The sequence below is a fragment of the Lepidochelys kempii genome, chromosome 2, assembly GCF_965140285.1.
Source record: "Lepidochelys kempii isolate rLepKem1 chromosome 2, rLepKem1.hap1, whole genome shotgun sequence".
In the NCBI taxonomy this organism is placed as follows: domain Eukaryota; kingdom Metazoa; phylum Chordata; order Testudines; family Cheloniidae; genus Lepidochelys; species Lepidochelys kempii.
In genome coordinates, this window is record NC_136381.1 from 42189675 (window position 1) to 42201695 (window position 12021).

At 39.3% G+C, this 12021-nt stretch overlaps 1 protein-coding gene across 2 annotated transcripts in view; it reads right to left on the bottom strand.

Annotated features, from left to right (window-relative positions):
* PTDSS1 (phosphatidylserine synthase 1) overlaps nt 1-12021 on the bottom strand; it is a 54159-nt gene that overhangs the window by 15438 nt on the left and 26700 nt on the right. For both annotated transcript variants that reach the window (XM_073330515.2, XM_073330516.2), the window contains exons 6-9: nt 11017-11168; nt 9168-9309; nt 7018-7130; nt 4820-4885 (exon numbers count right to left, since the gene is read on the bottom strand). In XM_073330515.2, the coding sequence (XP_073186616.1) occupies nt 4820-4885; nt 7018-7130; nt 9168-9309; nt 11017-11168 (473 nt within the window). The remainder of the gene's footprint in view (nt 1-4819; nt 4886-7017; nt 7131-9167; nt 9310-11016; nt 11169-12021) is intronic.

Consider the following 12021-nt stretch of genomic DNA (forward strand, 5'->3'; position numbering starts at 1 on the left):
TCTGTTTTACCTGCATTCTGCCATATATTTCATGTTATAGCAGTCTTGGATGATGACCCAGCACAAGGTCATGTTAAGAACACTTTCACAGCAGATTTGACAAAACGCAAAGAAGGTACCAATGTGAGATTTCTAAGGACAGATACAGCACTCGACCCAAGGTTTAAGAATCTGAAGTGCCTTCCAAACTCTGAGAGGGACGAGGTGTGGAGAATGCTTTCAGGTGTCTTAAAAGTGCAACACTCCAATGTGGAAACTACAGAACCTGAGCCACCAAAAAAGAAAATCAACCTTCTGCTGGTGGCATCTGACTCAGATGATTAAATGAACATGCGTTGGTCTGCTCTGCTTTGGATCGTTATCGAGCAGAACCTGTCATCAGCATGGACACATGTATTCTGGAATGGTGGTTGAAGCATGAAGGGACATATGAATCTTTAGCGCATCTTGCACGTAAATATCTTGCGATGCCGGCTACAACAGTGCCATGCGAACGCCTGTTCTCACTTTCAGGTGACATTGTAAACAAGATGTGGGCAGCATTATCTCCTGCAAATTGTAAGCAAAATTTTTTGTCTAAGCGATTGGCTGAAGTAGGACTAAGTGGACTTCTAAGTTCTAAAGTTTTACACTGTTTTATTTTGAATGAATTTTTTCTTTACATAATTCTAGATTTGTAAGTTCAACTTTCATTATAAAGTACTTGTATTAGGTGAATTGAAATATACGATTTCTTTTGTTTTTTACAGTGTAAATATTTGTAATAAAAATAAATATAAGGTGAGCACTGTATTCTGTGTTGTAATTGAAATCAATATATTTAAAAATGTAGAAAACATCCAAAATATTTAAATAAATGATATTCTATTATTGTTTAACAGTGTGATTAATCGCAATTAGTTTTTTTAATCGCTTGACAGCCCTAAAAAATATCATTAATCTTGCTAACTGCCAACTCCATAAATGACTTGGCTATACAGCACATCAGTCCGTATGCCATTCCAAAAGCAGAATCTGAATGTTCACTGGTTGTTATAATAGAATCTCTTGAGATTCAGCAAATGGGCGCGAAATGGACGTCCCTTAAAACCTCAGTGCTAACTCATTCATCTAGGTTGGTTATATTTGCCAAAAGCAAGAAGCAGGAGTAAAAGCATACCTCAGCATGGATCAGCCCTGATGGGACAATATCTACATAAGCAAGCCTTACTGACATAAACAGCACCGATGTCTGTAACTTCAAGAGGACAGAATGTTCCTTTCAAAAAAAGCACAGCTGTCTTAAGACAGATTTGTTCCCGTCACCTTTTATAATGTTTCTGTGAGAAAACAGCAAGTCCTTAAAGGCTTTCTGCAGACTGTAATCCTCTCTTAGCTTTAGAGGACAGGTTTCTGTGATTTTTGCCAGCTGTGCTGCTACACTGTCAGGGGCCAGACTCCTGCAATATGGATCTTACCCAGGCAGTTACAGACATTTTGCTTTCCAGAACTGTCCATTTTAAAATGATCCTTTCCATATCTCAAAAAGAAAAAAAGAAAGGAAAGGAAAAAAAAAAGAAAGAAAAAAAAAGCAGGATAAGACTCTAAAGAGAGATGACTTTTTAAAAATATGTTTTTTCTGCTTAACGTCTCTCATTGCTATCACTTGCATTACTTTTAACATGTTAAACTTCACTATTGTAGAAAAGAATATTTGGGATAACCGCATTGTTTAAAAGAACCTGTGTATACAAGTGAGGGAACAGTAAATAAAAAAATAAGGAAATTTTAGTACTAAAAGTGTTGCCCTACACTACTCCCAGATTGATGGGAATCAAACAGTTACCTACCTGAATAGTAACTGTTGTTCTGCAAAACGTGGGTGCAGACATATATTTCACTTGGCGTGCATGTGCCCACGGCACTGAAATGGAAGAATTTTGCTTTACATTGCCCGTTGGGGTGATGCTTGTGCCCTCTGGCCCCATAGCCCCTCCCATAGCTATTTAAAGGCAGCGCTGCCTCGACCCCTCTCTGTCGTACTGAATGTCAATAGTTGAGACTTCAGTGCAAAAGGGACAGAAGTTGGGTTGTGGAATACACATCTGCACCCACATCTGGAAGAACAACAATTGCAGTACAGGTAGGTGACTTTTTTTCTCTTCAACTGGTTGAAAAGGTGTATTCTACTCAGATGACTCTTAAGCAGTAAACGATGGAGGTGGGGCTCGGAATCTACTTAAATAATGACAGCAGAAATGCTCTTCCAAAGTTTGGTTCTGATCTAGATGCCCCACTTAAGACAAGAACTTAGGGTGTGGCCTCATGGACACCTTGTTTTTGAAGAACTGAGTATAGGGAGAGTCCACCATTAAGGCCTACAAGCTCACTAAATCTCACAGAAGATATGACGATAAAAAAAAAAAAGCTGTTTTTGGCAAAGAAGAGACAGAGAGCAAGTGGCTAGGAGCTCAAATAGAGGACCCTAATGGCAGTGTGCTGAGATCGCACCAGGTGGACCCTCAATGAGCTGACTGGATACAGTTAACTTAGGCTTGAATAGAGACTGGGAATGGATGCGTCATTACACAAAGTAAAACTATTTCCCCAGGTTTATTCCCCCCCACTGCTCCTCGGACGTTCCTGTTAACTGCTGGAAATGGCCCACCTTGATTATCACTACAAAAGGTTCCCCCCCACCCCTCGCTCTCCTGCTGGTAATAGCTCATCTTAAGTGATCACTCTCCTTACAGTGTGTATGATAACACCCATTTTTTCATGTTCTGTGTGTATATAAATCTCCTCACTGTATTTTCCACTGAACGCATCCGATGAAGTGAGCGGTAGCTTATGAAAGCTTATGCTCAAATAAATTGGTTAGTCTCTAAGGTGCCACTAGTACTCCTTTTCGTTTTGCGAATACAAACTAACACGGCTGCTACTCTGAAACCAGTCATTGTGATTCCAGCCACAGGAAGGAGGAACAGATAGAATTTGGATGGTATAACCCAATTGCACAGTGCTTAGGACCCACTTGTCTGAGGTTATTGAATCCCAAGCCCTATGGAAGTGGGACAGCATGTCCCCAAATGGAGGGGAAATAGCCTTGACTGGTGACTAGTTTGTTGCCCTTGAAGGGAGGGTCAAATTGGCTGCTTGCCATTAGTTGATGGACTATGGGCTGGCCGACTGAAGATGGAAAAAAGAGGGCCTTCTCCTGTGCAACTTGTGCCTCCTCTTGGAGAAGTCCTGTTGTGTTGCAGAATAAGCAGTCTGCCTGAAATACTGCTGGGAGTATCAGTGGAATTGTTGTTGTCGCTGATCCCCATAATGATGTCTTAACTGTTGAGGTATAAACCCCAAAGGATCATAATGTGGCCCTGGAGTCCTTAAAAGAATGTAATGTCTCATCAGTCTTTTCAGAAAACAAAGACATAGCCAAGTCTGTAGCCAAGAAGCTCTCCTCATTATTACAGTTGAAGCCATAATCCTAGATGAGGTGTCCGCCATATCGATTGCTGATTGCAGTGATGTCTTAGACACTAGTGGGCTCTCTGCCAGAAAAGCCTTAAACTCTTCCACAGCATCCTCAGGCAACTCATCAATAAATCTGGACATTCTGTCCCAATTCACAAAGTCGTATTTAGATAAAAGCACCTGCTGATTAGCAATGTGCATATGTAAGGAAGACATAGAATAAATTTCTCCCCCATTTAATCCAATCTTTTGGCCTCTTTTAGACATTCACTTACATCTGCCCTGTCACATTCTCTCATTAGTGGCAGTCACTGTAAGCGAATTAGGAAGTGGATGCAAGTAGAAACACTCAAATCCTTGCACAGGGCCTGCACTAATGTGACCCTTGGTGTTGAAAACAGGATCAGTTCTGTTCTATTTAAGCATCTGTTGAAGCACTTTACTAGAGAGTTCCCTTGTGATCCAAAAGAAGGCTTCCTGCAGTGTCAAAGAACCTTTTTACTGGATAGTGCTATAATCTGGCGGGGGGAGCCCACTAGCTCAGATTGGAAGTTCTGGTTAGCAAAAAGGTCTGTTCCATCTCTAATTTCTATGATATGAAGAGGACTTTGTCGTTTAACATTTTATTAAGCCACCGTTCCAGAAGCCAAGTAACTAATAAATGAAGACTAATACAAATTAGCTTGATGGATTTTTATATTGATCTAAAAATAAAATCTGCTAAATGCCATCTATCTGCGGACAATGGTGAAATAATTTACAAAGTGCGCTTAATAAAAATTTGTATAGTGCCCAGCACTATGAGATCCTGATCCATGACCTGGGCTCCTAGGTGCTACTACAATGAAAAGTTATTATTTATTAAGAGCCTAAAATTCAGCTCTCATAAAGCCAATAATCACTGAAAACAGAAGGAACTGTGCCCTCATATCTGAAGGCAGAATTTAGCCCTACTTAATTATGCTTCACAATATCCCTGCTAAGCAGGCACTTTGCACAGTTTAAATGGATGCATCAGAGGTTAAGCTATTTGCTAAAGCCACCAAATGCACCACCAACTAAGTGGGGAACAGAATGCAGATGCCCTGACTAACATTTCTTTCTTTAACCAGCAGCACCTATAAACTCTCCCTTCCCTTCTCTATCCTTTCCACCCCACAAATCTAAGATATTCTTCCCCTGTAGGCTTCTCCCCAGGAACCTTTTCTGTGCCTGTCTTTTAGATTGGAAGCAATTTGGGGCAAGGACTGGCTTCACAGCATACCTGGCACCGCACTGAGCACACTGCCAACACTTAAAAAAAACCAACAGAACAGAACACAGCCTCACGTTTGTAAAATTTCCAACAGTCGAGAACACTTACCCGAACACCCAGCACTGAGTTCCTACCCTTTTGCACTGTGTGTCTGTGAGGTAGGCGTAATATTGCCTGGAAACAGAAACAACAAATGAAAATTCTTTAACAAAGCACAAAGCTTCTGAAATACATTTACACTTTTAAAAAATGATGAACATTAATATTCCCTGTATCAAAAGTGGAGCACTTAGGGCTTGTATCATGCGTTACACTAAAACATGATGAAAGCCTACTGGATAGCTTCAGTTTTAGTAGGACTAATCATCAGATGGGGAAAAAACTCAACCAGAGGCGAACAAGTCTTGGAAGAGCAAATTTGATTTAAAAAATGATCTATGCTCTAAACTTGGAAGTTATTTTTCATTTTAAGTTATTCTAGTTCCTGAGTGTGCATGTACGTCTTGGGAGGTACAGTGTGTCAGTAGAGGGTTAGTCTTGGGGAAAAACATAGTCTAAGGAAACCAAGGATCTGTTTAAAAATTAGATTCATCATTTTAAAATACGCCTCTTTCCGGTTTTGACATTACTCTGAAAGGCTCCCATTCTGACACTGCGTCTCCATGGGAATGGAACACAGTTTACAGGACTATCCTGACAGCCCTGGTGACTGTTATCCTCCATTCACAGAACACACACAGCACAGGGAGCAGCACAATGCAAGGTTTTTCATAATCTGCCAACCTGTATCAGCACTGACCTGGAGAGATCACTGCTAGGGGTGGGGGATAATTCAGTTTCAAGCCAGGCAGTTCATTGGTTTTCTACAGAGACTGCCAATAAAGGATACCACTTGTGACAGTGATTGTATTTTGAGGGTAGCAGATAACAGCTAATTAATGTGAATGGAAGGTAGAGCAATATTTGTGGTATGATTATTAGGAAAAATGCCATTTGCCAGCACAATGGGACACACGATATCAGCACTGTCTTCTTTTTATCCTTTCACAAATACAGAGGCAATTAAATTCAAAAGTCTTATGTTGCTGTAACATCAGGGTTAAGAATTTAAACAGAGGAAGTATAATGGGGAAGAATGGTCCAGTGGTTCGGGGTGTTAAGCTGCGACTCTGGAGACCTAGATTCAATTCCCTGCTTTGCCATAGACTTCCTGTGTAACTTTGGGCAAGTCACTTTAGTATGCTTCAGCCCGAGCAGGAACGTCTACACTGCTGTTTTTAACCCACTAGCGCGAGCCCTGCAAGACCAAGTCAGTTGACCCGGGCTCTTAGACTCGCTGCCATGGGCTTTTTTTTTTTTTTTTTGGGCAGTGTAGACATACCCTTTGTTTCTCTGTGCTTCTGTTCCCCATCAGTAAAAGGAGGATAATAGCACTTCCCTACTCACAAGAGTGTTATGAGGATAAATACACTAAAGACCGTTAGGCGCTCAGATACTATGGTAATGGGGTCCATATAAGTACCTAAGAAAGACAGAACACACAATATTGAAAAGTTACGGTTCCTACACAAATAATTTGCACATACATATTAAAATATATATTTACCAGAACCCCACCCCAAAACAACCTCAAATACAATATATGCTTCAATAGCTGTAATCTTCACTTTTCAATTTGGATGTAAACAGAAGCTGGTACAAGACATTTTGATTGCTACACAAAATTACTTCATGAAATAATTTTGTAAGGTGACTATGGATTGATTAGTTCTCAAGTCCCAGTCATGGTTCATATTTTGTAGCTTCACTAATTATTCAAAACAAGGATCTACCACCTTTCCTTACAAATACATTGTGGTATATTCCATACTCAAGCACAAATAGGTAGCTAGAAACAGGGATCATGGAAAGACGCACAGGTGTAAATTCCCTAACGTGCATGCTATAATGATCATATGGCTCTAGTCAACAAAAGAACCTAATATGAAATTATGGATGGCTGCATATGGAGTTAATCCACCCAACACAGGCAACTGCTGCGCAATCAGAAGAGAGAATGATGGATTCTTATCAAATGCAGATTTTCACACAAGTCTCACCATTAGTAGCATACACCCAGACTGCTGAATTTTATCCTTAGTCTTATACCTAGTACTGCAAAAATAAGGATAATTTTGCCCTTTTTGGAGACTTAAATGCATTATTTCTTTTCACATACTGTACTTATTTATAAAGCCTGCACACCTTTTCTTGTGTTCCTAAGGGTCACAACTACTGTACAATTAGAAAAAAATAAAATAAATTACCTTACAGTGGGTGCTGTGATAATTCCAATGAAGAGAATTCTACCCCAGCTTAAAGGGTGACTTGCTTGGAACACAAAGATATGTTTCAAAAAGAATGTGTTCAACTCAGTCAGCTGGAAATAAAAAAGTCAGTTAATAAGGTTCTGTTTTACAGGACAGACCCATGCACATGTAACCCCTTCTCAGAGACTGATACATAAAATGTTAGAATTAATACAATAATTAAAATACACAAGAGGGAATGATTTATGGTTTATTGCAGCTCAGTAACTAGCTCTGCTGGTTGGATTAAGAATTAAAAGCTCTTAAAATATCATCTTCAGAACAGGCAAAGTTGTATACCAAGTCAACAAAACAAAAAAATAAAATTAAAAAAACCCACCACCACAAAAAAGAAAAAACCCAGTGCTGAACTACTTCGTATACTTCAGATAACCCATCAAGGTTTCAGTTAATAGTTTATAGAGTTCCATTTTGGAATAACAGCATAATTCTTGAAGCAGGGCTAGGATGCAAATTTAGAAAGAAGTGTTCAAGTCTGTAAAATTCAGAGCTCACTGGACTCTTCACAAACCAAATCCAGCTTTTTTCTTTCTAAAAGAGATGCCCATTTATACCTGTTTAGTTTAAAAAGTTGTTTTTTTAAATTAAATCCCTTAAAAAGATCTAAAGTTAGTATAAATTATGGGCAAGTGGCTGAAATATGCACAAACATGTTCGTAATTTAGTACCAGCATATTTATGCTCTCTCCCCAACAAAACCAGAAATTATCAAACTAGTCCATCACTTTTAAAAAAAAATAGCTAAAATGGAATATGAAAATGTGGAATTGGAGGTGGTAACTCCAAACAGCTGTAATAAACCACCTGTTCCCTTGAAACAGGTACTCCTGTTTAATTTTATTGAAGTTTTTAACCCCTTAAGAATTCTCACAGTAGAAAATGAAGTGAGGATGTGACTACTCAGTATGATCATTTGTTATTTTAGATAGCGTGTCCTACACTGTATTGTACTGAAGTATTTTTGGAATAAGAATTGTAGGAACGGCGCCCCAGTGGGCCTCATCTCAAAACAAGATACATCTCTCACAAAGGAAGTCTGTTCCAATCAGCAAAATTGTAAGTAAGTAAATTGCATGCTATCTTGGGGGTGAATTTTCTAAGATGCTAGAATGATTATATTCAAACATCCCCGTGGACACTGTAGAAATTATTCTTTCCCCATTAAAATTAGGCTCCCTTCTACTCCCTCCACCCTTTACATTCAATGCATTAGTTCCTTTCTCTTTTTGCATTAAAGTAAAAGCCTTTGGTGGCAGCAATATAACTGGGGCCAGACACCAATGACTGTAAAGGGTTTGTAGTCCCTCGGTAATGCAGTGCTCTCTTGCTGTATCTCCTTCTGATCAAGAATGGTTTACATTAAACCAGTAGCTCCTGAGCTTTTAGGGCAAACGTACCAGTTTAACTGAGTTGTATGAGGTAGTGTCTGCCGACTCAGACGGCACAACTGAACGAGAGGCAGGTAGCAGTAGCCCAGAAGTGCCCAGGAAACAGGATCACCACTAAAGGCTATGTCATTAAGGGCTATTATGGGCTTCACTTAAGCAAAACTTGTATTAAATGTTGTCTGACTGAACACAGATTAAGGGCAATGGGATTAAAGTCCTAAAAAAGAGAACACATCCCTGGGTATCATCACAAATGCTGTAAGGTATTTCAGCAAGTGCCAAATTTTAAGCACATGAGTAATTCCATTAAAGTCATATGCACTTAAAGTTAGGCACATGTTGAAGAACCTGGGTGCACTGGTGACTGAATTCTGAATATCATACTAGTACATGCACCATCAGCTGGGAAAAACCTACCCATCTATTTCTTCAGTTCTCATAACTATCCATTGCATACAGTAATCCCACAGCCAGTACATCAATCTGCAGCCATTTGTTTCTTTCACAGATATTGTAATTTCACTTGTAACTGTAGTCCAGATGCGTTGGATAGTGTCCAGAATAGTTTGTGGTATCAGTTCATTTAACTGTACATTTCAATGATGGACTAAGATAAGAATATAATATCTTCTAATCAAACTCAGCCAGTAAGTAAACTGAGCTGATACTAGTTTTGATTTCACAAAAGTTATTTCTTACCTGCCAGATGATCATGAAAAGGTATATTCCAGCCACTCTTTGAAATGAAGACTTGGGGTCAAACCAGCGAACATAGGTCCAGCTAGCTGGAGTGAACTGCAATACAGCTCTTTTGATTTTCCCTGTGGTGGTATGAATGTCCCTGAAAGAAAAGAATGGCTGCAGTAAAGACAAGGAAAAGATAAGGCGGGGGGGAGAGGGAGGGAGAAGACAAGTGATACTGCATTTTAGTATTTCTATTACAAATCATGATGCAGTGCTCTTTCCCATAAATCTATACTTAAGTGCAATGTGTTGCGTGTTACAGCAAAGGTTGCATTAAGAGGCAGAATTTATTGAGTGTTTCAGTGAAGAGGCAAACAGCTATTATGAGAAATAGCCTTCTTATAGCAGAGCTATATACAGACTTCAGTCAGTAGTAAAAAAGCAAAAACTAGAAAACATTGAAGTCAAACTCCCAGTACTATCTAAAGTAGTTATTCAGTTTGGGTTTCAAAGCATTTTTTTCTTTCCCTGAAGGAAAAAGGACCAAGAAGAATGGTGTTCTGCAAATCTGCCACAAATTCCTGAAGAGAGGTTCCCTCCCTCATTATCTCCCTATTTTACAGCTTCACTGTCCTTACCAATGAGGTCTAGATGGTGATTCCCTTCTATAGATCATCAACACCACTCTTATTCCACAGGTCTGAGTGTGTTGCTATTGCAGGATTCCCAGCCCATGCTAAGCTTGGTATTGGACCCAACTTGGGTGTCCCACATCGCCATGTACAGCACTGGATGTAAGCCATAAGCTTACCCCTGCTTCATATATTTTTTCCCCCACGTCCCATCTGGGGAGGAAGGGGAGTCTCTGTCAGGTGGGCTGCATTTTGTTTTTGTTAACATCTTTGTTACTTGAACGGTTAACAAAACAAATGAAAGGAAAGCTTTTGGTGAAACCTTCCAACTCTCCTCTCCTCCAGCTGAGGGTTGGGAAAGCGACAAATTAGATTTCAGCCTGTTGCAATGTCACTATCCCACTCCCTGTGCTCCTTCAGGGGAAACAGGGAAATCTAAATCTTTGATTTAGGCCGGATTCTGCCACTCTTATTCACACTGCCTACTGTCTTATACTGCAAGTGCTTCCACTGATATTAATAAAAAGAAAAGGAGTATGTGTGGCACCTTAGAGACTAACAAATTTATTTTAATATATAAATATATAATATATATATTAATGCTCAAATAAATGTTAGTTTCTAAGGTGCCACAAGTACTCCTTTTCTTTTTGCAAATACAGACTAACACGGCTGCTACTCTGAAACACTGATATTAATGGAACCACCTGTGGAGTAAGGTACTACACAACATAGGTTTATCATAATGTGATCTTATGTATGTTAGGTACTGATAGTATTATTGCTGGGTCACTACACTAGAGCATAACAGCCTGATCCCAAACCTACTATTAAAAGGACGAGTCAAACAGTTCAGATGTATGTGTGTATTTGGTTCCTTTTTCTTCAAACAATGCTTTGCTGCCATGAATTAAGAGATTAAAAATGCAAATATTTCCTTCTACCATTTTGTACTCTATTTGGCCTCAACTTTAACCTTTAAGACTAAGCAAAAAATTCTTAAAAATTCAATTATAATCAGGTACACAATTCACACAAAAGGATTGACACAAGATGGTGCCTCAACGTTATTAATCTCATATATAGCACTGTAAATATACACTGATAATACTCCATTTCTATAGCACATGCATTTTACATACATAAAGACATTTAACTAGGAGCTAATAATTCAAAATTTTACACTGCAATATTTTAAACATGAAACTTATTGGCTTTTACTTTAGACCTACTTGAAACTTGCCCAGTGATAGGTCCTCATCTCCAAGAAACGACAAACTATCATGCCCAACCAGATGCCACCCCCGTTACATAGCAGGATGTCCAAAATGACTTGATCCCACCAGCATTCAGCAAAATTAGGCAGAAGATGCATGAAGAACAGCTACAGAATACAGCAAAAAAATTCTGGATGAGGAACAACATAGAATTCTTACAAAGATTTTCAACTTTATTTTTTTTAAAGCAACTGTTGAACAAACAAAAAGTGTCATATTTTATGAGCCTGCTTAAAAGTCTATTGAAGTCAATGGGAACCTTTCCACTGATTCTAGTGGACTTTGGATCAGGGTCCTAAGAAGGCTTCAGACGTTACCCTCCTCTCACCTTTTCCCTCTGGTGCTGTACTATCTATAGGAATCAAATGCAGAGTTTTGAGCCCCACAGACATAAAATGTTATAACACAGAACCCTTGCAGAACAACTGCATTTCTTTCAGAGAAAGGAAGGTGATTTTGTGCTTGTCTAAAATCAAAAGGCTACATTTTAAAGAGAATCTTCTTTGTTATTTAGTGTTAAACAGTCTGTTCTCATGAGCATCAATACTGAAGCATGTTGGAATGCAAGATTTTTAAGACTTCTAATTGAACACATTTCAGGAACTTAAGTCTTTTTTGTTAATGACGTTTTGGGGAATTTCCTGCTTGTAAAAGGTTATAGAGCTGGCAACCCGTATGATGCAGTTTTTCTGTTCATAGATAGATACAGCATAGACAGCGGCAGTGCAAGCTTTGCCATGCTGACCTACCAGACTGTCTCATTCTTGACCTGGAGGGACCTAGGAGCGAGAGGGTATTTCACTCTCTGTGTGCTTTCAATGCCTTGCATTTCTGCTAACTACCGATTGAGATAGTGCTGTGATGGTGCTATTAAAAAAGACGACCAAGGGTCGGTCTACCCTGCTGCTTAAGTTGATGCAACTTACATCACTCAGGGGTGTGAAAACGACAACTCCCTGA